Source organism: Sprattus sprattus, assembly GCF_963457725.1.
Source record: "Sprattus sprattus genome assembly, chromosome: 2".
Taxonomy (NCBI): Eukaryota; Metazoa; Chordata; class Actinopteri; order Clupeiformes; family Clupeidae; genus Sprattus; species Sprattus sprattus.
Genome location: NC_137921.1, coordinates 42,784,874 through 42,812,653, shown reverse-complemented (window position 1 = coordinate 42,812,653; position 27,780 = coordinate 42,784,874). Strand labels below are relative to the sequence as shown.

Genomic DNA, 27,780 nt, shown 5'->3' with positions numbered 1-27,780 from the left:
ATTGTGAAACCTGATTTAGAGTGGCCGTCCACTCTATTTTTTTAATAAACAGGAACAGACTGCGTGGCTTAGGACATCACATGCTGACCCAAGAGGGAGGGAGCAAGTTCCCCCTCCACTCTCCAGACAGCGAAGCCAGCTGGTCCTTCGACTGACATGAACTGAGCGCTTCGTATCTGTCAAACGTCAGTGACATGCTGTTGTGAATGGTAAGTCCACCCGTGAATGCAACGTAAATGCCAAACTGGGTGCTGTCACCAGACGTAGCCTATCCCACATAGAAAGTGAGTTGTTAGTCACTCACCCTCCCTTGTGCAGTGACTCATGGAAGTTTCGATTGGAGCCACTTTCTCTCGCTGGGTGTTGAGGATAGTAAGGGATGTGCGGACAATGCTTGTGTCATCAACGCTACTGTTTTATGTAAGACACATTGTGACTTTACTCTATTTTGGGTTTTGTAATTATGGGTCGAACCCGGCTTTTGTAGCCTATCGGTGCACTATTTACCTGTTATCTACGTAAATGGGTTTGTTGGGAACTGAATAAGCTTGAAGAAGTTTTCTGGGCTCCACGTTTTTGAAACGTCATTTGTAATCTGTTTTCAAAACAAAATTTCAGCAGCCTTTTCTTTATTGATTAGGCCTATATATCACACAAGATTACACATTGTATGGTGGGCGTGTCGTATAAAGTTGGTTTCTTAATTTATATATGTTATGTACTTTAACTTTAACCCATCAAAAGGAACATCTAAATGTCACCAGGCTAAGACCTAACCTTTAGTCGTAGGCTCTTATTTGCCTGCTTTATGCAAGGTAGCTCCAAAAGCATTGTAGAACAAAATGGTCTAATTATAAACAAATGGAACTGGTGGTGTATTGACATAACTTGAAAGTCAAAGTAAAATTGTGTGTTTGTTGACAATAGAGTTGTCTGTCTGTCCGCTTTATCAAAACTAACTGGGTCTCTCTCAGTATTTCTTCATATGAGAATAAGGAATCATGTGAGGGGTGTTTATTATGAATATTTTCACAACTTCCTGAAAGCACTTGGCTGCTGAAAGTGGTCACAAGATGCTGTAAGGATTTCCCCCCTTAGAGGACTTGCACGCATACCACAATGCTTTGTGGTTTTTGCTGTTGTTTCATTTACTATCTAACCCTTTTTTTTAAAGTCATCATGACCAAATAAAGATTGAGTGCAGGAACTACTTACTTCTAGTTCGCCTCATAGGAACCGCTGATTAAAACCCAGAAAATGAATGTTATTTGAATTAATGTTTCCTTGAGGGTGGGAACTATACTAGTCTTTGTACCACAGAGGCTTGACACAAAATAGTGTCCATCAACACAGATCAAAGTGTTGAGAACAGGGCAAACCTGTTACTAAAAGCATTAGTGCATTGGGAATATCTATTCTGGTTTCACATTGTATTTGAGACAGAACAGAAGATGAGAAGTAAACAGCAGTATGGAATTCATTTTAGGACATCCTCAGATCTCAGACTCAAGTGTCAGACTCAAACAAAAAGGCGTCAGGTCTCAGACCAAAAGTCGTGAGACTCAGGCGAAACGGCTTATGTCTCCTGTCAGTCTCAGACAAAACGATCTCAAACCAAACGCCGTCAGAAAAACCTCTGTCATCCTCAGACAAAACTTTGTCAGAAAAAAAGTTGTCAGAGCTATATGAGGGAGCTGTTGACTAGCTTTCTGAATTAGCTAAAGTAGCAGCTTTTACAGTGAATACCGCTGTGGTGTTTCTGTAATCTGGTACAGCAAGAAAACTTACTTATGATATAATACGATATAGTTGTTTTATGCAAACTATTTCACTCGTGTAAGGTAAACTCATATCTAGTCCTCCGGTTGCCATGGATAATACAAACAAACTCCACCATGTCCTAAAATGAACTTCTAGTCATCCTCAGATCTCAGACTCAAACTGACGTTGTTTGATTTGAGGGCGATTTGTCTGCGAATGACAGAGGTTTTTCTGACGGCGTTTTGTCTAAGACTGACAGATGTTTGTAAAGATTTGACACTTAATTGAATTTTACTGAACAAGTGCATCTACAGCCACATAATATTTGCCTACATAATCTACTCCATACCAGGTTGTTCCTTGGAAGATCGCCACCAACATTCCAGTCAAACTTCATGAGGCCTCACAAAGCCAGCTCTGTGTTTGCTGGTCTCTGGCATGAGGTTCCTCATTTCAGCTAGATTAGCAACACATCCAAGACCGATTTTAACAGATATCTAAATGACTTTTCCCCTCATGTATGCTGATGTCCTCCTGGTCAAATAACTGGAAAAGTGGGGACTGCAATGTTGTGGGATACAGTAAATGAGAGCTGTCGTTTGTATCTTTGCTATCTGTGAGTTGTGTTTTTATCCAGCAATTCACAGATATTTTGTGTAACTAGGAGGACAGCCTGTTCCTCATGTTTGCTATTTGAAGTGATGGTTTTATTATTGTTGTGGCAGTACAGACAGAAGGAAATTGGGACTTTAACTGCGTAGATTCTACGGAGAACACGATATGTTCTGACAGTAATCTCACAAATCAGTCCAGCATGTCATACCAAAACAGCAAAAAAAAAGAAACTCATGTGACCAAGGCATCTAGGTGGTTTGGAGTAGCCATGACTTCTGTTCTGTGTCTTATGACTTTAATTATTGTAATTGCTTGTCATGGCAGTTATTGTTCACCGATGTGTGTGCTCATTGGTGTTCTCCTCTTCAGAGCGATGGAGGAGGTGGACCCAGAGGAACAGTTCCTCCGAGATGCCAGGAATGGGAACCTGCAAGGCATTCAGCGACTCCTCATGTCCAAGATCAAGGAGGAGGCCAAGATTGACATCAATTGCAAAGGTCTGGCTTTATTTGTGATCAGACAAAAATGTTGGCAATTCTTCTAGTGTTAAGAGAAAATCCCGTAAATGTTCTTTCACCCTTTCATGTGAGAGACATAATGTAATATTCAAACATGTGTGTTGAGTTTTCTGTTTTGGCACAATAGAGAAGAGCATGGCTTGCTCCTTTCTTGCTGAGAGGAGATAAATAAAATAACTGTAATTAAATAATATGACATCAATTGTTTGACTCAAGTTCAGTTTGTCTCTATAAGTATGTCTCAGTAAATGTCACATATTTTATTTTGAAGCCGATCCTTGTGTCAGTATGGACACCTGTACCACCATGTGCTTATCATGCTTGTAGGGAAGAGCAAGGCCAACCTGGGCTGGACACCTCTTCATCTGGCCTGCTACTTTGGACACAAAGATGTGGTGGAGGAACTGTTGAGGGTGTGTACAGTAATTTGAACAACAGTTGAGTTGAGGCAACATGTATTTAGTGGCCATTGGTGATGTGGTTATAATTGGAGTGTTTTTGTTTATTTAGGCGGGAGCCGAAGTAGATTTGCCCAACAATGTTGGAGACTCCCCTCTTCACAAAGCAGCCTTTACCGGGAGGAAGGTAGTGTGGTATCACCATGCATTCCGATTTCCCTTTGAAATCGTATCCTTATCTCATGGGGTCTTTCACTGATGGATTTTGGTTTGTCTTTATAGGAGGTGGTGATGTTATTGTTAAAGTACAATGCTTGTCCTACGATCATCAATGGGACTGCTCAGATTCCCAAAGACGTCACCCAGAATGAGGAGGTCAAAAGCATGTTGGAAGGTAAAGCAGGGATATGTTTGGGTGTTGAGTCTTGAGTCTAGATAACCTCATGCAGAAAGCTCGTCTATTTGAGGAGATACACTCTCTCAAGCAGCATAAAAAGTGGTAGGAAGAGCTGAAACAGTCAGCTTGCACATCATCATTAGTCATCATCCAGCACACAGTTAATATACTGCGAGGTGAACATAATTTAACTGTTCATAAGAAATTTGATCAAACTATTTTCCAACTCACATTTTTTTAAGGACACTGTCATGAGGATGATGGTATGCTGTTGATTTGCATGTCTTAAATCATTTCATGTCTAACCGTTGGTCTTTATGGCTTGGTCTTTTTGTTACTAAAGCTGTAATTATGGAGATTTGCAGTATACAATCAGACGCCTTCACTGTGTTAGCTATACATGTAGTGACTGAGAGAGAGCAGCAATTAGCTTGTGTCAAATCTCCATTGCCTAGCCAGTCTCAGTACGTACATCTGATGTTAGCTCCAATTTAACACTTAGTTTTATCAGACCATTGTATTTTATTGTAGGAGCCGTTATGTAAATTGCTGTCTGTTGTGTCATTTGTGAGTACCTATAAGACAGATAAGCTTTGCTATTCTTGTTTTTTTAAAAGTGATAACAATCCCCAGATGAACTCTCCCTGATATGTTTGTTTTTGTCTCAGCTGCGGAGAGGACGGAGGAGAGAAAACTGGAAGAGCAGCTCTTGGATGCAGCGAGAGAGGGGGCCTTGTCTGGGCTAATCCAACTGGTGAGGTCACATGCTGTGCACTTACTACACCTTTCAGACTCGCTGCTCTGTCTTGCAGACACTCACTCATGAGATAATAGTTTTTATTTGTCAAAACTTGTGTCCTCAGCACTATGGGCTACCATAACTGATATTTATTGAAGTCAGGAAATCAAACTACACTGTTAAAAATATCATGAATGGTCACACAGATAATTGTTTTTACAAAGTCACTTGTGAGGTTTCTTACAACTGCCTTTAAGTCATTGAGCAATGTGTGTATGTGTACATAAACTGTGTTGCAGTTTATCTCGGGGCTAATCTCTCTTTCTGAAATGCTTGAGGCTTTAGAGCATGCTTTTCAAATCCCACAGTATGTATTGCTCTTAAATCTCTCACCATGGCAACAGTCATGCTCGAGAACATTCACTCCAGGTTAAGGCTAGTGTGTGAATTAACCCCTTGTTGCCACACCCTCCGCTCTGTGAAGGGCATTTAAGCGCAGCTTTTCTCATATAATAGGTGCGTTACACTAGTTGTTCCAGTTTGTCGTCCGGCAATGAAACTGTCTATCACAATGGATGGCGTCTGCTATGAGAGACATGTTTTGCACATGTCATCATGGATACCACACTCCTTGAATATACTGTCAAACTGAAACACTCACGTGAAAACATTTTTCCCATGACATTTCTTTACAATGACATGCTATTTATCAACCCCTAACCTCTCGTTTCAGTTGAACAGGAAGAAGCCACCTGACATTGATTGCACAGACTTGCTTGGTAACACGCCCCTGCACTGTTCAGCTTACCGTGGGGAAAAGCAGTGTGCCCTGCGGCTTTTGCAGAGTGGAGCCAACCCCAACCTCAAGAACAAAAATGGTAAATAGGCCCATGAATCATAATCTAAAATTTCCATACATCTATATGCTAGGGTTGGATCAGTAGAATAAACAGGAGGGGATTGTTTACATTTGATATCATGGACATGATGAAAGATGGACATTTTGACAACTTTGACAACTTGTGGCAATTTAGAACATAATCTGTGTAGGTGTGACTGAAGGAATGACACCCTCTGTTGTTAAAAGCAGTCACATTACCATAGCATGTATTGTCAATGTTGATCCAGTTGTCACTTTATCCACATATTGTTTGACAAATTACAGTGCACAGTGAGAAGTCAGTGCAGTCAGTTTGTTGCTGAGTTTATGTTGTTTGTTTGTTTGTTTGTTTCTGACAGATCAAACTGTGTTTGACCTCGTCAGTGATCAAGAGATGAGACAGATCTTGGAGGGCAACAGGAAAAAAGTCAGTATTTACGTGCTGTAGTGGAAATGCTTCAATTTTATCAAGCCCCCATTAGCCAAGTTGTCTGACCTTATTAAAGGAAATAGAGGCAGTTTGTAATTATTGCCTCTTGTGTAGCCTCTTCTCTGTCAAACTTATGCTAAAGCTGCATTTAGACCTGTTCCCTTTTAATGAGATTCATGTTTACTCTCGACTTGTTCATTTTGCAGACTGTAATCATAGTTTAATCACAAAATAGACTGTGTTCCATCAACAGTACCGTTAGGTGGCAAATTATTAATTAACCTCTCTTTGCACTTGGCATCTTTCAGGGCATGACGCGACATATTCAAATGTTTGAAGGGATGCTTTTAAAGGTAAGAGTTTCACCCGGTGGCTGCATTACTGTAGGCTTTTAAAGAAGAGCGAAATATGCAAATTCGTTTAAATTATTATTATTATTATTATTATTATTATTCACATTTTTAGTGGAGTCATGGTGAAGCAGATTTTTGTGAAAAATATTTGTTACCACATATCTGTGGTATCATTACATTTTTCACAGATCTCCTGTAGTAGCTCATAGCCGCTCTCCTGCCATATAATTTTCTCACAAAATCTCATGTGAAATTCCAAAAGTGAAAGCAACTCTCCTCTCTGTCCCGCTGGTTCGTGCAGAGCTCTCGTTTCTTTGGGTGGCGTAGCTATTGGGTGGTTCTTCAGGATGGAGTGTTGTCATGGTATCCCAAACAGTATGTATTTTATTTATGCCGGATCTGATCAGGTTTTTGTGTATTGGAAAGCACTTTCAATGCTTGCGTTTTTGTTCATTCTTTAAGCACCATTAATAGCACCATAATAGTATTGATAAATGCACTTTATGTGCCACGAGCCTAAAATGTACAATGCAAACAAAATGTGCGTTTAATATTCAAACATACACGTTTCTTTCATATGCTCATGATTGGTTGGTTGTAGATTTATCCCACTACATGGTTTTTATTGGACGAATACCGATCATAGATTTAACCTTTATTAAATGCTTGTGTAGTATCTAGTTTTGTATTATATGCTTGTGTATATGTAGTAGTTTGAATTTTTTACTCACAGTTTTACCTCTGTCAAGGTCAGATGCAAAAACCTCACACAATAGGCAAGGCTGCAAGCCCTTAACACAAGCCCATTGCATGGTAGGTTTATTCATGAGGTTTTTTTGGGGAGGGTGGGGGTTGCACTAATTTAACAATTCATTCCAAACATTATGCTGTTGAGGTGAAATATAGCACAGTCCAAGAAGCCGTAGTAGAATATTTTGACCAGTGCATTGATTTACTCAGTATGTTATTTCCCTTTGGGGATCAATAAAGGATTCTATCTATCGATCTATGTTATAGAAAGTTGGTGAGAGAATATAAAAATGGGTGAGAATTGTTTCTAGACAATAGAGAGGTTAAGGCATGGTTTTAGTTCTTGTGGAAAGTTTTCTAATGTGTCAGTTGGGATTAACTAATTTGCGTGGTTAATCCATAAACCGATTGACTGGGAAATGTGAGCATCATCTGTTCTAATCATGATTTGTTATCTTATTTTTACACTACCAGATACTATCCAGAGGAAAGGAAAATTGGTCTAGCTGGTTGTCTAGATTTTGCCAGCTAAAGTGATATTTATTTATTATATTGTGTTCTATATGTAAAAATGGAATCAGTTGCATTATTGGTACTTCATTGTATTATTTGTAATGTTTTTTTTCTCTCTCATTTAGATCAAAGCCAAGGATACCTGCTACTTTACCGTGAAGTGTTTTGATGACAGTCTCCATCATTTTAAAGTGCTTCCAAAGCACAACCCAGAAGCAACCAGAAAAGTGAGAAAATGCTTGTTACCACGGTTACCTGCACAATGTTTAAGTAGTTGCAGTGAGAAATGATTAGGAATGCCAAGAGAGCCTGTCTGCTTGCGACATTTAACATTTTTTGTGTGTGAGCATTTGTTTGGTGGGGGGATGGAGTTTTATTGATGTTTATGTGTCAAATAGAATGTGACTTTACCCCCCTTAAGTTGCCTGTTAATGAGACCATATGACTTAAAATGGTGTTGCCTAGATCGACCAGACAGATAGTTACCCTCCATACACGCTCATGAATACACTATGCACAAACACACACACACACACACTCTCTCTTGCTCACACACACAAACACGCATACAAAGACAAACATACACACTACTGGAGTACTGGCTGTTGACTTTGATGTGATTGAGTTGGGTGATTGAGGAAATGTGATCAGCACTGCTGGAGGAACTTTGAAAAAGGACACTCACATGGGTCTCATCATGTCCATCGGTGGAAGGAGTGGAATGTGTGCAAGCAATCCACAGTGTGTGTGTGTGTGTGTGTGTGTGTGTGTGTGTGTGTGTGTGTGTGTGTGTGTGTGTGTGTGTGTGTGTGTGTGTGTGACTGCCCATCTCAAAAACAAAGATCTTCCCCTAAGACTTCACACTCCACCATATACAGCCGCAGAAAAAATTAAGAGACCACTTCAAAATTATCAGTTTCTCTGGTTTTACTATTTATTGGTATGTGTTAAAGTAAAATGTACATTTTTGTTTTATTCTATAACCTACTGGCAACATTCCTACCAAATTTCAAATAAAAATATTGTCATTTAGATCATTTATTTGCAGAAAAAAGACAATTGGTCAAAATAGCAAAAAAGATGCAGTGTCTTCAGATCTCGAATAATGCAAAGAAAACAAGCTCATATTCATTTTTAAACTACACAATACTAATGCTTTAACTTAGGAAGAGTTCAGTAATCAATATTTGGTGGAATAACCTTGATTTAAAATCACAACTTTCATGTGTCTTGGCATGCTCTCCACCAGTCTTTCACATTGCCGTTGGGTGACTTAATGCTACTCCTGGCGCAAGAATTCAAGCAGCTCGGCTTCTTTTCATGGCTTGTGACCATCCATCTTCCTCTTGATCACATTTCAGAGTTTTTTTTATGGGATTCAGGTCTCGAAATTGGGCTGGCCATGACAGGGTCCTGATCTGGTGATACTCCATCCACACCTTTACTGGCCTGGCTGTGTGGCATGGAGCATTGCCCTGCTGGAAAAAACACTTCTCAGAGTTGGGGAACATTGTCAGAGCAAAAGGAAGCAAGTTTTTCTTCCGGGACAACGTTGTACTTTGCCTGGCTGAGGTTTGTAAAAGACCATAAGGATTGAACCAAAGCGGACTGGAGGGTCTCCTAGTTCGTCTTCTCTGATGAGTCCAATTTCACAGTAGGTGCAAGACTCTGTGGCTTGTAGGCCTCTCCAGGTCTCCGTCTAACCATCAGACGACCATGTGTTGGGCAAAGCTGAAAATTGGACTCATCAGAGAAGACGAACTAGGAGACCCTCCAGTCCGCTTTGGTTCAATCCTTATGGTCTTTTACAAACCTCAGCCAGGCAAAGTACAACGTTGTCCCAGGAGAAAAACTTGCTTCCTTTTGCTCTGACAATGTTCCCCAACTCTGAGAAGTGTTTTTTCCAGCAGGGCAATGCTCCATGCCACACAGCCAGGCCAGTAAAGGTGTGGATGGAGTATCACCAGATCAGGACCCTGTCATGGCCAGCCCAATTTCGAGACCTGAATCCCATAAAAAAAACTCTGAAATGTGATCAAGAGGAAGATGGATGGTCACAAGCCATGAAAAGAAGCCGAGCTGCTTGAATTCTTGCGCCAGGAGTAGCATAAAGTCACCCAACGGCAATGTGAAAGACTGGTGGAGAGCATGCCAAGACACATGAAAGTTGTGATTTTAAATCAAGGTTATTCCACCAAATATTGATTTCTGAACTCTTCCTAAGTTAAAGCATTAGTATTGTGTAGCTTAAAAATGAATATGAGCTTGTTTTCTTTGCATTATTCGAGATCTGAAGACACTGCATCTTTTTTGCTATTTTGACCAATTGTCATTTTTCTGCAAATAAATGATCTAAATGACAATATTTTTATTTGAAATTTGGTAGGAATGTTGCCAGTAGGTTATAGAATAAAACAAAAATGTACATTTTACTTTAACACATACCAATAAATAGTAAAACCAGAGAAACTGATAATTTTGAAGTGGTCTCTTAATTTTTTCCGCGGCTGTATATGAGAGCTTATGTGTGTATAAGTGAAGTGTGTGCCTACAAACACTGGCTTAGAGTCTCATTAAGTTGTCCCAGACTGACCAACTCTTTGTGTGTGTGTGTGTGTGTTTGTGTGTGTGTGTGCGCGCACACTCTCCACAGCGGTGGCTTAATGCAATGGAGGAGCATGCCGCTTACAGCACGCACTACCACACCCAGGAGCAGGCCTGCGAGGAGGAGGAGGAGGAAGAGGTTGTGTCCCTGATCGATCTCAACGACTCACTGCAGGTAAGCAGCAGGCACACTCTGTTCACCCCCACCCCCTCCTCTGCTCCTCTCCCTCTTTGTTTGTCACTCTCCCATTCTCTGTCTCAATTGCATACTCACTCCTTGTCAGTCACTTTTCCCAGTCTACAGAGCACAGCTAAATGTCAGTACCCCCTCCAACTGGGGAAAGAGACACAAAAGAAGGCCATATTGAGATTCTGAGTTGCATCGTGGTGTCGTTTTCCTTTAAAGCCGGTCATTGTTATTTTTTATCTCTCTCTCTCTCTGATTATAAATGGCAGCGTTACGGTGCATGGCTTGATCAGATTTTTTAGCTGGCTGCGCTCTGAGAATTTGAGGAGCACAGTTCTTCTTGCCGTGCTGCGAGACCGCTGTAATTCCCACCTAGACATCTGTATAGTCCCGTTCATCCCTGAAAAGGCTGTCTGATTGCTCATTTATCATCCTGGCTTTGATTTTGGGTTTACAGAGCCAAGTCTCCCCAGGGAATGTGTCAGCCTCCACTGATTCAGACTGACAAGATTTTGGCCTGGCTCAGGTTGCCCTTATCTACTCAGGAGTCTGTGCTAATGTTTGTTGTTGTGAGGTGTGATTGACAGCCTCTCTCAGCATTCTCAGCAGCTGACAGGTTATGAACAAGAGGCTACTGAAAATAGTGAAATGAAAACATGTGTGTGTGTATGTTTGTGTGTGTTTGTGTTTGATACCATGAAAACAAAAGAGGAACCTGTGAACATACCCTTTCTGCCTCTCTCTCTTTCTCTGTCTCTCTTTCTCTCTTTCTCCTCCTTCACAGAGAGCTGAGACATATCATAAGAGGCTGGAGACAGAGGTGCTAACCTTCCTCTCTATGGTGAAAGAGAATGGGCTGGCTGAAAGTAAGACAATTCACTATCCACTATCCTCACTCTACTGTTGGCTCCCTTCCCTCCCCAGGCAATGTTTATTAGGCAATGAGTAGATCATGTTTAATGCCAAACTAAAACAAAAGGTTAGCACAAGCTTAAATGTGGTCATGAAGTCACCACTACCCCTCTGACCTCTCTGACCTCCACCTAAACCCTCCCAATCCCCTTTCCACTCTTTAACTCAGTGTGAGAACAGGGCACACACATGCCATCTTGGGGGAGAATGTTTTTGACTGATGAGAAGCAGACAGAGTGGCCATTTTCAGAGTATGATTGCATAGCACTCGATAGTCAGTTTTTTAAAGCATATTTTCAACTGATGGCCATGAGATGTAGAAAGACATGCTTTAAGGCATGAATCTGAGGAAACAACAACAACAACAGTGTAATTTATTTGTTTGATAAGTGTCAGTATCCTTCATTACGGTCCCGTAAAGTACTGCCTGAAGCTATAATCATTAATTCATTTTACAATGAGCATTTATATTTTGTAAATGTTTAGCTTTTGCTGGGCTGGCAGTCTGGTGCCCCCCATCAAATCAACAAGTCGAGATGAGTATAGGTGATGAGAATGGTGATGTGTTATTTCAAATCTTTCACTGACAGTATGGTGTGCAGTCAAAGAGATTGAGCGGGGACAAATAATTTGATTTGTTTTTTAATTGTATCAGAAATGTGTATTGAAAAAAAAATAAACAAGCATAAAAATACAAAGACCTCTCTTGATGAGGAAGGGGATGTTTTGGGTCTTCACACCCACAGGTTCATGAACTCTGATCTACTGTCTTGCTCTGCTTATCTGTCTGTTAAAATCTAATAGCTACGAACTCATCCCATCAATTTTGGTGTCATTTTTATCAACATCCATTGGCAATGCACCAAACCAAACAAAGGTTCAGCGGAATCCTTCCAGACCACAGTAAAGCCAGTGGAAAAATGTGGAGTGGCAGCTCCGGGATACTGTCAGTCAGGGGCTTGGGGATCAGTCTGGGAGAAACTGTATTATGATATTTGACAACTGAAAAATTTCCCAGGGAATAATGAGACATGAAAGTTTGTTTTTATATATATATATATGTGTGTGTGTGTCACATCAGTCTGTCATAGTGACCTGAATGTGTTTTCAGTATTTTTCAAAGGTAGAAATATGATCCTATCTCAGTGGCAGGTACTCCCCATGCCTGGAGGTAACACTGACAGGTCAAAGTGTGTAGCTCTGAAGGAGAAAAAACACAGCTTATGTCAATTTATGTCTTTGAAGGGGAAATGGCTGTCTTTTGAGAGTTAAGGGACTTCCACTTATGATACAACAACTCTGGCCCTGTGGTATAAATCTAACAAGTAGGATGTTCTGTTGATTTATCAGGTGACTTTTATAGTCATAGTAAAGGTATTTAGCAAACGACCAACAAAATATTACGTAAAAAAAAACAGTAAAAACAACAATGAGAAATAAGTAATACAACTATTATTATATTTAGTGACAAGGATCTGGAATGTTTTACTTAATTTAGGACTGAGCTTGAAAATAATGTGTGTGCACACACATAAATCCCTGTCAAATGCTGTATATAATGGTTCTTAACAATGTCATATTATTTCCAGCGTTGTTGATATTAAGTGCAAGATGGAGCCAAAATCTAAGTACATCCCATTTTGTTAACCTGTTAATGGCGTCCTGTTTATTTGGCCAGAAGGCGGTAAAAAGTATAATATGTCACTAGATGCTAACATTGGGTTCTGGTCTTTTTGTACTAATAGCCATGCAGTTTTCTAAAGGGTTTTGGAAAACAGGTAGCTAGCTGTGTTCCCAGTGGGAATGTAAACAAAAGCTTGGTTGATTTGCACCAAAGTTATCTTAGTAGACCTTTGAGAGACCTGTTATGGTACGCACTGTCAACCTCTTCATTTAAGCTCGAGTAGACCGCACCACCATTAGCTCCGGGCCTTAAATATATTTTTTTCTTTGCAATTGAATTACCAGAGCATGCCATGAACACATATATAGCTGGTGCAAAAACATTACATCATCGGTACAGTGTCTACTATTATTTAAGTGGTGACAAATTATCCAGCTTCACACTCACCAAAAAAACAATGACTCTTGAAACAAAAACTGAAAATTAGTGAACAGGTGAATATTAACACTTATCTCTGCTTGCCCATTTCATCTCTCTTTTTCTCATTGCATTGCTAAAGGGACATTAACCTGGAAATTACAGATTTGCCGTTATCTATTCATCCCCTTGCTAGAAGAACCCTGTATTACATTTAGTTTTCGAAAGAGAAGGACTTACACAGCAAAGTGCCACCAGGGGGGTGGATGATAGTCTTTTCTCTCTCTGGACACTGACATTTAGTTGGATAACTCATGTTGTACTGCACTGACAAGCACTTGCTGACTACAAGCAAGAGAATATGTAGATCATTGCTATCACCATATAAGATGGGAGTTCATCATATCTGTTTGTATGCAAATAATATTTTATTAATAGTCAAACATGAGTGTATGGCAGTGTTTTGCATTGGATATTAAAAGCGTATATCAGTGAGCCACTCAGTGGAATTATCTTGCTTTGCGCATCAGTGCATCAGTGCCCAAACAGAACCCAGGATGAACAATGATCACTCTGCACTGCAGAACAAGTGAAGCAAAAAAGCATCATCGTTTATCTGTTAAGTGATGGTTTATCTTTTAATAAGCAGCATGCTGTCATTGGCGACTCTCTGGTGACATCTTCAGGAAATTCAAGAGCCGAGCGGCCCATCGACTGACGGGGTGCTTTTGTTTTCCCTAGGGCTTCCTGTGGACATGGTGCAAAAAGTAAGGGACGTTTGCGAGCTCTCCAACGAGACGTGTACCGCCCTGCAGCAGTGCGTCAATCTCTTCTCCAAACAGGAAGGGGTATGTGGCACAATCTCGTGTACATATGGGAAAGCACTCATAACTTCTTTAGTTGGGGAAGGATTTCTTAATTGCCAGTTCAGTTTGCAAAAAACATAAACAATGCTATCTTTCCTTAGTTTGTTTGTCAGCAAACAGAGCATATTTATGGATGTTTCCTCAGTAGTCTAAACCAGATAACGTTATTTTCTCACTGTAGTTAACAGAACAGTAAAAGGATAAACATCAATCATCACACTTTGTCATTAAAAGACAGCTGTGTTGTGGCGTCTGCAAGCAAACACCATGGGCAGAGTTACAAAGTGGTGTTGGCTGGGAGCAGACAGGGAAATGTCTGTAGCATGTTAGGCACCTTTAAGCTCGGAGAGTGTTAAGTGATGTTTGACGAGGCCATGGTCACTGGCGGGGGCGGGGGGTCATGAGGCCGTTGCGTTTTGGCCCGCGGCAGGCCTTGTAGTTCAGCAGGCTGTTTATGTGTGTGTCGCTGGCTCATTTCCCTATTCATCGCTGTCACATGATCTTCCCCCATAGCAGGTGGTATTGGATGACTGTGGACATTTGATGCACTGGCCTTTAGACTTTTCCTCAGTCTCATTTGTATGTGTGTAGGTTTGTACAAGTGTGTATGTGAATGTGTCTGTGTGTTTGTCTTTGACTCTATTTCATTGTGTGTGTGTGAATGTTTATGTTCCAGTGTTTCTGTTAGTCCAACTCGGCAAACTTTGTTGATATGATATAATTTTAAGACCTCATGTGCTATCAGAAAATCATCTTGAATATTTGGCAAGTAGACTAGATCACTATTATCTGGTTCCCAAAAGTCATCCATTACAGATTTGAAAGTTTGATAAAAGTTATCGTGTTTTACCTGTTGCATCCCATCTCTTACCCTATGCCAATTATTGTGTGTGTGTGTGTGTCCGCACATATGCTAGGCACGGAGCCAGAAGCTGGTCCATGAAGTGGAGAAGAATAAGATTCTATCGGAGGCTCTACAGACTCTGGCCACAGAGCACCATGAGCTGGAGCAGTCCGTCCACAAGGGCTCGTCACAGCGCAGTGCCCTCAGTGAAGACGAGTTTTATGACGCCCTCTCTGGTGAGAATGGGTGGCTGTGGTGGTGGCATTGTGGGTTCGACGGGTCAAGGATGGGGGATGTTTTGATGGAGCACATCTGGGTTGTATTTGTCATGATTGTGCTGGTTAGGAAGATTACTATAAGCACACAGGGGGATCTATCAGGGAGACAGAGATGATGATGGTTACACTGAGAACTATACTAGGAAATATGTGAACTGCCATTCATTGCTGGCCTTTATATTGTGATGAGATCAGTTTTTATGTTAGTTTTGCAGAGGGTACACAGCACTGTAGTGTATAGTCTTCAGTTATTTCCCAGTATTTGGACAGCATGTCCTCACATTGCAATAGTAATGACAGGTTCAATGACAGGCTGTTGTTGTCAGATGGTGAAGTCAGACTTCCCAATACGAGAGACAGACCTAGCATCTACTAAATGGAGGACCCGTCGATCTGCTTTAAAGTTGTGTGAAAAAGCTTGATATTACCTAATAGTGACCAGCAGGTCTGCATCCAAGACTTTAACCCAGAAAAATGCGTGGTGCGAGCGCCCTTTAAATGCCACGCGATACCCCGCTCAGGTTTCCAAAGGTGTTGGATGCAGCCAAGGACACCCCATCCCTCTAAACACATGCCACTGCGCCTCTCCCCTACTAGACTCCGAGTCCGAGCGCTCGTTGAGCGGCTTCGAGACACTGGCCAGCCGCTCCGTCGACGAAGAGGAGGACATCAGCGGGGAAGAGGAGGAACGCTCTGAACTCTTCCGCAGTACTCGCAGCCGCCCCGTCACCAGAATGTCGCAGGAGGATCGCCGTGGTGATGAGGAGGACGAGGAGGAGGCCAGGCCAAATGGCGTGAAGAAGCACAGGTAAAGTGCGTCACAGTGCTTCACGCCACACACTCGTGCATGCAACACACATTCCTTAACTTGCTCACACACAATGACTGTACTAAAACCCTGCTTTTGCTCTCAGTGGTGTGTGGTGTACAGTGGAAAACCAACTTTAATGGCCTGTTTAGTCACGAGTTACAGGTTTTGGCTAGGCTAAACTCGCAATCTATTATTCACAAGTCTAATTGATCTTTTTCCCCCAACTCTTTAAGTCTGAGCTTGATTGTTAAACAGCATCTGCACCCCTGGCGGCATTGTTGTTGCTATTCAAATCTTGCGAGTGAATAATTTAGGCTGGATCAGGCAGAGGAGGGTCTAACAATGAAACGGTGAGCTTAAAGATTGATGAGCTTACCGTGTAACGCCGTAATTTGAACTGTGAAAGCACCCTGTGTTGACTGACATGCTTAGAGTCTGTTACTGAGTGATTGATGGCTGGAGCAGTTTCATGAAAAGTATTAATTCTGTACTGCTGGCCACTCTTCTTTTGTTTTATAAAACCTTGGAATCAAAGGCTTTACACATTTTGAGTATAACTTAGCAAAGCTATTACATTTAGATGCATTTCAGTCATAATGAAATACTATGCAACCAGTATTTTCCCTAAAATAAGTTTCAGCATAAAGATGTGTCATTCAGTAATTAGAAGTGTAGGGCTATTGCATGGAGCCAAATAAATCAATGATAATGAAAAAAATCTATGATAATCCTCCACTTCAGTACTGTTGCCTACGTAGCTTGACTGACCGAGAAAGGCCCATGCAATACAGTGGCACCTGGACATTCTGAAATCTAAAGTCTAGACAATCATGCCAGATATTCTTAGCTGCCATTTGATTTGAGCTTTAATTCTTTCTCTTTGAGTTTCTCTCTTTATCTAATCGTCCCCCTTAAAAGTTGGCCTATGCTAAAAGTTCTGTTTTAAGATGGCAGTTTTTCCCCAACAATGTCACTTGAAGCGCCTTTTGAGACAATAGTTGTAGACAGTTGCACTGTAGAAATGAACATCAGTACTTCCAAACTGACCTTCCAACTCTGACCTCTGACCTTTCCCCTGACACCAACACTGCTGCAAGTGTGCATAGCAGAACTGCATGTGCTTACGATGATTGCCCTGAGTTAAAAGAGCAGGATCCCATGGGCCCCTTACCTGAACGTGATCTGACTAGAGGCATGGTTCATCTGAATAAGAGATAAAGCATCCTTTTACCTGTCGGACCAAGGATGCTGTCTAGACAACTGCTAACACTTAAGAGAGCGTTGTGGTGAACCACAGGAACTCCTCTCCTTCAGTAAATAGTCTATTAAATGGGCTTTCTGTCGCCAATGTGGGATGGGCTCACAGACAGTTGTTTTCTTTCTGCCATTTCTAAAGTCTCTATGAGTAGCTTCTGTGACCAATCCCCTGTATTTGTGTTTGAACATATATGCATGTGTTTGTTTTTGTGTGTGTGCGTGTGTGTGTGTGTGTGTGCGTGTGCGTGTGTGTGTGTGCGGTGCACGTTTTTCTGCAGAACAACTTTGCCAGCACCCATGTTCTCCAGAAATGACTTCAGCATCTGGAGTATTCTGCGGAAGTGCATTGGAATGGTGAGATTCCATTGGGATAGCTCTCTAATTTCAAATTTGAAACGCTCACACTTATGTTCATATAGGACACGTCAGAAGGCCGGTGCTGATTGGACTCAAGCTCTCTCTCTTTCTCTCCATCTCTTCTCCCTTTGTCCTTTCTTTCTCTCTGTTCCTTCTCTCTATCTCTGACTGTCCATCTCTCTCCATCCGTCTCTCTCTTGCCACCTTCAGGAGCTGTCTAAGATCACGATGCCCGTCATCTTTAATGAGCCCCTCAGCTTCCTTCAGAGGCTGTCCGAGTACATGGAGCACACGTACCTTATTCACCAAGCCAACGTCTCCACAGACTCCATCGAGAGAATGAAGGTGAGGAGAGAACACTCCGAAGGCTCCTTTGTCTTAAAACTGCACTAACTCTTTTTTCGTCATTTTCAATTCCATTATTCCCAGGCTGGGTTTGAGGCGTGGCTATACCTCTTATATTGAGTCATGTAAAAACAAATGGTGAGAAAGATATAACTAGGGTAAATTGGGGTAGTGTGTATATCTAGACAGCTCACATTGCCTTTTCAAAGCATCATACACAGGTTCAGCAATGTATTCTTTTTGCCACCATATTTTAAATTCTTCAGATATCACTCTGCTATGTTGGAATGGCAGCATTTTGTGTGAATGCCTCATTTAAAGACCAATCTCTCAGTTGAACGTCTGATCTCTGCTGTGTGTGTTTTGACGTCCTGGTTTGATGCAGTGTGTGGCAGCGTTTGCTGTGTCTGCTGTGGCCTCTCAGTGGGAGAGGACAGGGAAACCATTCAACCCCCTGCTAGGGGAGACCTATGAGCTAGTCAGGTAAGAGCAGCCACTGTCACTCACTTGTATTTTCATTGCAGATTGGGTTTTTGGTTGTTTATTTGTTCTTGGTCGACTTCTTGCTTTTTATTCTTTCTCATCATCCTCCTGTCCCCCGCCTGTGACACTTTTTTTTCGTTCTTCTCTCTTGTTCTTCATCTCTCTCTCTTTCTCCCACCTCCTCACAGAGAGGACCTGGGATTCAGACTGGTCTCGGAGCAGGTGAGCCACCACCCTCCAGTGAGTGCCTTCCATGCAGAGGGGCTCAAGAACGACTTTGTGTTCCACGGCTCCATCTACCCCAAGCTGAAGTTCTGGGGCAAGAGTGTGGAGGCTGAGCCCAAAGGCATCATCACCCTAGAGCTTCCCAAGTAAGCAGACATATTAATAGTCCTTCATATTGCACACTAATGATAATAATAATGACCGCAATTATTATTATTATTATTATTATTATTATTAGTAGTAGTAGTAGTAGTAGTAGTATTATTATTATTATGATATACACAAACACAAAGTTAGATTTGCAAATGAACAAACCACAATTAAAAAGCAGGAAATGTAAGACAACAGAAATTAAGTCAACTTACAAAAATGCTGTGTAGTCGAAATAGTAAAACTGCAATTTAGAACAGAAAATGTAACGCTCACATTAATTTTGAAACATGCCCTGCATTTGCACTATGTGTAATTTAGAACAGATTGTTCAGTGTTCTTCTGTCATAAACATCGTCAAACATCTCTGTACCACCACATTTCCCTCACAACCTGTCTGTTGAGTAAGTAAACAAACGCATACGCGTGCCTTCTCACAGATCTAATGAAGCCTTCACATGGACAAACCCCACGTGTTGTGTGCACAACATCATCGTGGGTCAGCTGTGGATCGAGCAGTATGGTACTATGGAGATAATCAACCACCAGTGAGTCATACTACTTTACCAAAATCTTAACTTCGTTTGTGTTGTGTTTTTATTGTGGCAGTTTTAACAAATTATGTTGTTTGATTTTATGTCTGGGAGTTGGATTTTGCCCTGAGGATGTTTTCTTCCAAATATACAGTTATCTGCAAATACTACACAAAATATTGAAGAGTGCTGCTCGATTTCGAATTTGTTTCATTTGACATGTTTCTTTCTCAAGGCTACTTTGTACCACCAGATTTAAATAGCAATTTTAATAATAATAATAATTAAGTAACTTATGAAATAATGTGATAAGTTGAAGGTTTGCAATGTTTTCGCAGAACTGGGGAAAGATGTCATCTAAATTTCAAACCTTGTGGACTCTTTGGTAAAGAGTTGCACAAGGTTGAAGGCTACATCTTAGACAAAAGGTACGTCATGACTGACTGGCTGACTGAGTTTGGAAATCTGTGGAGCAACTGTGTAGCACATGACATGTCCTCCCACAACTTCCCTTATTCATTCTACCATTTCATCCGTTTTTTCATATTCTTTAACCATTTTCTGTTAAATTAAAAAAATGTGTTTGTATTTGGCCATTTTCATGTTTTTGGTTGATTATGCACCAAATTATGTTTAATGCAGTAAAAAGAAGCTATGTTATTATGTTGAATGCAGTGAAAAGAAGCTGTGTAATTATGTTCAATGCAGTAAAAAGAAGCTGTGTATGCTGTATGGAAAGTGGACAGAATGCTTGTACACAGTGGACCCTGCAGCATTTGAAGCCCATAAGACTAATGACAAGAAGGCTGCAGAGGAAAAGAGCAATAGATCGGTGTGTTTTTGACTGCTGTTTCAATATTAATATCATAATGATTTTTGGCTAGCAAGGAATAGCAACTAAACTGAACCCAAGGTTTTAGTGCTGGGTGACCTTTGACCTGTGTCCCACTGTCCCCTCAGTGCCCGGGCGGAGGAGGGGAGTCTGATGCCGGCCCGTTACCTGAGAATGACACTGTGGAGGTGATCCCTGGCAGCCAGCTCCTCTGGAGGATAGCAGCCAGGCCTCCCAACTCCACAGAGGTCAGCCAGAGGTCACTCTCAACCTAGACCACCCGCAGCAGTTTCACACTATGACATGGTCCTGCCATTCTACAGGCACATGGGATAGGAGGGGTTATATTCTGCGTGTTATCAAATGGCAACAAAAGGGAAGAGAGGTGCTTTTGCTCTGCTGATGGACTCCTTGGGCTCCTGTCAAGGAGGGCGCTAGAACTAGAAAATATTTACTGAAAATGTGGTATAAGCTTGTTTTATGAAGTTATTCCATTACTGGTGAGCTGAATGAATAACATATCCAATCCATCCAGTTCCTCTGATCAAAAACAAGCTTCAAGGGGGTTAATATAGCCTTCACTGTTGTCTATTTTTTCCCAATATATTCAATTACAAATGTAAAAGATAACCTATCCGCTATCTAATCCATCATGAGGTTGATTAAAAATAGACACAGAGGTATCCTTGCACAGAGTGGACATTTATTTTGACACAAGCCTGTAAAGGCTGTCAGTTTTTCCTGGTTCTATAACACACATTGCATCTTCTCTGTTTTCTCACACATTCTGTCTTTCTGTCTGGCTTGCAGATGTACAGCTTCACTACGTTTGCCATGCAGCTGAATGAGTTGGATAAGGAGATTGAGGAAGTTATCCCCAAGACTGACTGCAGACTGAGACCAGACATACGGGCCATGGAAAAAGGAGACATTGGTTGGCTTCTGCTGTTTTATTCTGCACTTAATTTTACATTTACATTTAGTGATTTAGCAGGTGCCTTTGTCCAAAGTGACATACAAGGGAGAGAACAGTCAAGCTACGGGCTGCTTGATATTATTATTTGGATTGTTTGGGCTTCTGTACACTCTTGAATTAATGCAACTTTTAATTACAGGTGGTGTGGGCTTAAAAACCCATTTTCCCCAAAAATGTTAACCTTGTCTCTTTAGGGCTGTCAGCAATGCTGTTCCAATCGCGCTGCTTTATTCCAAAATGCTGAAAGTTTTCAGATTTTTGGGTCAAGGTCATCCTAAACAATCAATTTTCCTCATCACAGACTTGGCAAGTGAGGAGAAGAAGAGGTTAGAGGAGAAACAGAGGGTAGCCCGTAAGAAACGCTCCCCGACAAACGAGGAATGGAAGACTAAGTGAGTGCCCCATCCCTCTACCCTACAGCAAAAACAAAGCAGACCTCAACAAGTGTCCGTCTCTTGTACTCAGATTTAGACAATTTATTTTTGGACTACTTGAAATAAGTGTTATTTATTAGTTAATTATTCATCAGTGCAGATTTATTGCAACAAGTTTTATTGCAACAAAATGTCCTGCATTATCTGTGCTTGGAAAGTGAACCTGCTGTTGAGATAATGATAAAGACAAAACCCTGATCACCCATGTCTGAATACAAGATGGCGACATGTTGAAACTTTCATTTAATTGCAAAATTAGCTGTGATTAGTGTCATGCAATGTTCATCTCTTGAGCTGTGGATACCAACGGCCGGGGAAGTTAAGAGACCATTGCTATGCTATTACCAGCCTTCAGCTGTGGTGGCACGCCCGAGGGCCATCGTTTCATGCTTACTAATGTCATAAAGTTGGTATGTGGAACCTGCATTTCATTCAACTGAAAGCTCATCTCTGGTTTTCTCTCTCGCCGTCTATCTGCTTGCCCTGCCTCCCACTCGCCGTGGCGAACACAGAGGCCCGCCCCTCGGTCCCAGGTTTGACTCTCTCTCTCTCTCTCTTTCCCTCTGCCTCTCTGCTTCCTGGTCTGGGCATGCTTCCATTGAGCTAGTGATGGTAGTCTTTGAATGAAGTTTAAGTGAGAATGGAAAGCTCCTCTCCAGGTTTTCAAATAAAATGCTGACCACTGCTTCAGTCACAAAAGACGTTAAAACATTTGTTTTACTGCATCATCGACTAATGCTCTCAGTTTCTTAGAAGTTACAGAAACATCAATGCATCAATTTACAGGATTTTTCCACACAATTCTACATGATCCTTTAAAATAATGCTTACACATATACATTGATGTACAGTCCACATGGTTTGTGGAGGTGTGTATCATATTTGCACCTGATAGAATGAGCAAAAGGCTCTACTCTGATCTACTCCTGTTCAGCTAAAACAATAGCGCCATCTAATGGTCAACATGTACACTTAAGTGACATCAAAAAGCTATGATGATATACTGTAAAAGCATCATTTGGTGACAGCTGTGATGGGGCCTTATGTGTTAGTTTGGATTCTTACATGTTTGGCCCTTTCTGTCAACAGATGGTTCCAACAGAGTCCGAATCCCCATAACGGAGCTCAGGACTGGATCTTCTCCAGTGGTTACTGGGACAGAAACTACAGCCAGATGCCTGACATTTACTAACAAACACAGACTCCAAGGTGTGTCCTCAAATTCTGTTTGTATTCTGTGTCTTGTTTGTTCGTCCTAGCTGGGGAACTGTGCATGCAAGGCACAGTGATTTTGACGTACCCCATAACATTCCAAACCTGTCCGTGCTGCTCTCCAATAGATGTTGTTGTGTATGGAAATAACAGCAGCATTGTGAAAGCAATCCTCAGATGTCCCATATTTAACTTTTTATCCGGCTATCATGTTGCTGTGGCTGTTTCCTGACCCAGTGTTTGGACTTTTGTTTTACTTTTTTCGTTAGTTTTTTTTTTATATGACAAAGATGAGGATTGTGACTTAAAAATGCATGCATCCAATGGCCTTACAGTTATACGATTATATAAAAAACTGTACTGTACTCGAAAATAGCAATATCCTGTTAAGCAGAAACAATCTTTCCAAGCCATTCCAAATGCTGTTTAAAATGCAGCACAATTATTACATCAGGGGAGTAAAACATTGAACGCTTCTGGGAGTGTTCTACCAGCCTTTAGAAGACTGTGGCAAGTGAGCAGGGTTAATGTCATCAGGGTTGTGGTTTTGTTTGGGACTTTAGTCAGCAAGACTTGAGACAAGATCTTGAGTTGTTATTCTCACTCAATGCTACAGCTCTACGCTACGTATCTATTTCTGGAAAAACACTTAGTATATGCAAACAGACCTCGAGGTTCATCCTCTCAAGTGCTGGGGTTATCCCAGTTCGTTCTGGGATGCAGTCAGAGCGTCTGTGTTTGAAAGCTGCTTTCACTTTATAATGAGTCTGTCACCACCATGTGGCCAGATTAGTGCTCTCGGACATGTGCAGGAATAATCTCTTGATACATGGCTTCACGAATGTTTAGGAACATCCGCCTTTTCTTCGTTTTAGTGGTCTTTGCTTTCCTCTGAGTTGTATTTCTGTGTTCATATTCATGTATTTCTGTCCTTTATCATGTAATTTATGGACACCGAACAACACTTTTCTTTGATGAATGGCAGTTGCACCAAGGTGTTGATAAGGATTTGAACGTGGTCATCTTTTATTTAAGGAAAGAAACTAAGTAACACCGTGGATCTGTAGATTTGCCTTACTTTGGCCCTACACAGATTACTTATTAACAATAAAGGGCCCAGTATTTCAAACTAGAGGTTACGTTTTTGCTAAAGCTGTTGCTAAGTAAAATGTATCATGTCACTTTACTTTGTAAAAAGTGTGAAAATGTGAGTCTGTAATTTACTAACCTCAGATAGTCAGTACTTTGTCTTTTCTGTACATAAAGTACATATTTGTGTTGTGCTGCCTAGATATGAGTGTCTGTTTGTAATGGAGAGAGTATGAGTGGAAACGGCTTACCCTTAAAGTGACCTACTGAACAAATGTAGAAAAAAGCCAGATAGAAATTACTCTAGTTTGGAAATGGTCTTGCCTTTTAACCACAATAAGTTTAAGTCACCATTGGTCTGCTGATATACATAATGTTACTGGCGACCCATGAATATGTTTATGAAGTCCACCTTCTACTTTATGTACAGATATTGGGAGATGTCTAAGGTCTTGTCTTTATATTTGTTTGGCATGTTTGTGAATATGGACTGTCTTCATGTACACATCACTTAATAAACCATTTAACAATTTGAAGACTCTTTCATAACTCCCAGACAGAAAATGTATTCAAGTCCTTTCACTGATCAATGATAATGGTATATGTGGTAATATATGATTTAAAAAATGTTGGCAATATGATACCTTCCGCAATTAAACCCAGCATGTTTTGAGGATCTGTCCATCTGTCAACATTAAAACTGTTGGTACAGTACTGTTACTGTCTGAAGTGAGTAGAAAATCTCACTGACAATTGCATTTTCAATGAACATACTATTTATTGAAACTAGTTCAATGGTGTTTATTTCAAAGCCTCTAAGCATATGAAAATGTATGATCACTGTCAATGCCAGGCTGAAGTTGGTCACCAGTAAAGTTAGCTCTTCGAATGGAAAGCCTTGGGACAAGGATGGCTTGTTCCTGCTGCATTAGAGAAATGTTCCCGATTTACATCCTCAGTGTCCACCACCAACACATAGTCTGGCAGATTTGAGGAGGACCTACTTGGTGGATGAGGGGGCCGGATGACCATCTCACTGGGTCCGAGGGAGGACGGCCTCTGCCCAGGCTTAAAAGCACTGGCTGAAACTAGCCTCCCCTTAATGGGAGCTGAAAGTGATTTCGTTCTCCGTTTAGGTCGCTCCGCTAGAAGCACAGCCCCTGGCCCAAAGTTTTGGATGTAGGCCTCTCCATTGAATGGAGGTCCAGATAGTACTTGTCCAGAGAACAGCCCTTCGTCTGTCTTTTGCCTTAAGTGGTAGAGAGTCCACATCTTATCCTTTTCAGGTTCTTCAGCCACGTTAGCCAAAAGACCTCCATGACTGATATCATGTTCAGTTTGTTTTTCATCATCTAAAACAGAAGAATTTATCACAGGTATGTGAATCCCATTATGCAGTTGGGTTATTGTATGTATATTAAATATTCTTTAAAACACTACCTCATACAAGCAGGTATGCAGCAGTATAAAACTTTTAGTCACAAATGTTCAAAACAATTTAACTAAAATTGAAGTCTAAGTCAGACAGACGCACCATGATTACCAACTGATGAGGATTGGCAAATCACTTGAGACCTCTTTGGATCAAGTGTTTTATCAGTTACTGACATCCCAGAAGGAGTAATCATCTGTGTGCCCTGATCCTGCAGATTAACTGATGACATCTGTGAGCCCTGGTCAGATGATGCCACTGATGTTCTTGACATCTGAGTTCCCATATGGATGCCCTTTGGCAACATCAAGGATATCTGAGTCTCCTGGTCAATAGAAGGAAGCAATGGTCTTGATTCTTGTTTAACTACCGGTAGCAATGTTCTTGATGTCTGGGAGGCTTGACTGATTGAAAAGAGTGAAGTTCTAGACATCTGTGTGGCTTTATCAATCCTCGGGAGTGATAATCTGGAGGTTTGTGTTGCCCATTCAACTGAAGAAAGAAATCAAGACCAGCAAAGATTTGACAAAACACACTTAAAAAAACAAGCATTGGTTGGCTACCAGTGGCAGGTTCTGGTCCACTCACCTGTGACAGAAGATGGCTTTGGTGACAACCGAGGAGATTCCAGTCTCTCTGAGGAAGTCATTGCTCTGATGTCCACAATTTCTTGACCATGGAAAGCTTCCGAGCTAAAGATGACTTGAGGTTTAGAATGGCCTCTTAAAGTTGTTTTTGGTGACGGAGATCTGGCAGGTTGTGCATGAGGGGATGAACTCTCTAGGGACAGGAAAATAAATATTTAAAAAATGAATCAAGCTTTAATGAATTAATTAATACACTTTCATCCAGGGTCAACCTAACATGTTTACTTACGGAGAACATAGGATGATTTAGGAGACAATCTAGGAGATGTGATTTTCTGCCTTGATAGTGATGGTGTCACGCCAGTACTCTCTTTACTTAGTATTCTGGCAGAAGGTTCTGCTAAGGCTGTGACAGATACTCTTGTTCCAGCAGGTATGGTGTCTGCTACACGCTCAGCACAGTCACTCCTTAAGCATTTTGTGGGCGAAGACATTGCTTGTTGATGCAGTTCCTCTACTGATATTACTTCATAAATGTCAGCCTCAGATTCCAAGTCCAAATCCAATGAACCTGTTGAGTGTCAAACATTAAATCAAATTCAACATTGACCTGGCAAGAGCCACACGACAAATCTGTGCCTTCTTTTAAAAACAGCAACGAGAACAGCCATGCTGCTTCATAACATGTTCTAATAAAACACAGTTAGCCAACTAGCTCTACCCCAACTACAACTACCACTGTGCTACAGGCTTTTTAATCTTTACACAGTGATGCTCTTGGATGGTTTGTTATCAAATACCTGCCACACGTGTTGTTTTAGAACGTGAAATAGATATGTCTTCCAGTGGTTCATCAGTTTCATCCAGCTGCTCTTGAGATAAATCAGCTTTTATATTGGGAAAGGGATACCAATTAATGAATGTACACACATGATAACTTACACTGGTTGTTCATCAAAGCAGAGTAAATAATGTGTAAAACATGACTGTGTGGATAATTCATGCATGCAGTGACTGTACAATTGGACAGACAAGAAAAATACTTACCACACCAGATACCTATAATTTCAGAGACCATAGGGGACAATCCTGGTGATGGAATGCTTTCCTTTGAAAATGGAGTTCCCTGTGCCAGCATCTCCTTACAAGATATTTTAGCTTGTTTTAGATGATCTGTTGGTATCAGAAGGGTAGCAGAGGGACTCCTGACCACACTGAAACCTTGTGATGGATCTAGGTGAAGAAATGCTTCACTTGATGCCGGGGATGTTTTGTGAGATAGTTTGGGAGATCCCATTCCTTCTATTGAAAGAGCCGTTTCTATCTCTACAAAGTCTTCTGCACTTAATGTCTCGACCGCAGACATAATTTGAGCTGCTTGTTCAGCATCAGGTTTTTGATTAGCATAATTCCATTCTTCATTCAGTCCTGTCTGCTCATAAGTGTCATTCAGCATTGCAGATGTATCGTGCGCATCCTCACTTGCGGAAACATTGAGCACAGCTGTATCAGACAGCCTTTCTACCTCTGTATTGCTTAGCATTGCCAAAGCATTAGTGTCTGAAAGGCTGGCATCAATAAGTGAGCTTTTGGAAGCTATTGGTGATACCATCTCCAACACTCCTGTTTTAACACCAGTTTCAGTAAGTTCCTCCCAAGAAGGTGCCTTGTGAATTATCACCACAGGAAGAGTCATTTCTGCCACTTCAACTGCCTCTGAAATGTAACTGCACTGAATTATTTCTGAAGTTGATTGTGCCGATGCAATTTTAACGTCAGCTATGTCATCAAATGGAGTTTCATTTGAGTTTTCTGAAAAAGAAATAGTATGTAAATGGTGATTAAATGGCTAAAAAAGTAAAGTGTACATTATATCAAATCACACCTTCACTGAAACTGGCAAGATGTTTGTAAACTGCACCTCAAACTGTCTGTGGATTTAACTTTACATAAAACCGTCAGTGGATTGAC

The 27,780-nt window shown here is 41.1% G+C and overlaps 1 protein-coding gene across 2 annotated transcripts; it reads left to right on the top strand.

Moving 5' to 3' along the window:
• Positions 1–120: 120 nt before the first annotated feature.
• On the top strand, positions 121–24,232 carry osbpl1a (oxysterol binding protein-like 1A). 2 transcript variants are annotated; one of them, XM_080833464.1, is made up of 29 exons: positions 121–209; positions 2,746–2,873; positions 3,222–3,307; positions 3,405–3,479; positions 3,575–3,686; positions 4,358–4,443; positions 5,162–5,306; positions 5,668–5,735; positions 6,047–6,091; positions 6,393–6,466; positions 6,841–6,904; positions 7,480–7,581; positions 10,008–10,133; positions 10,930–11,011; positions 13,840–13,946; positions 14,882–15,044; positions 15,684–15,894; positions 17,433–17,508; positions 17,722–17,856; positions 18,242–18,339; positions 18,528–18,710; positions 19,155–19,262; positions 19,586–19,675; positions 19,956–20,079; positions 20,208–20,327; positions 20,890–21,013; positions 21,357–21,447; positions 22,002–22,022; positions 22,579–24,232. In XM_080833464.1, exons 2-29 carry the CDS (start codon positions 2,750–2,752, stop codon positions 22,679–22,681), a joined length of 2,943 nt encoding a protein of 980 aa, XP_080689590.1. In that variant the 5' UTR covers positions 121–209; positions 2,746–2,749; the 3' UTR covers positions 22,682–24,232. The 2 variants fall into 2 exon arrangements, with proteins under 2 accessions (XP_080689590.1, XP_080689589.1); XM_080833463.1 differs by lacking the exon at positions 121–209 and adding an exon at positions 348–420.
• Positions 24,233–27,780: the final 3,548 nt, after the last annotated feature.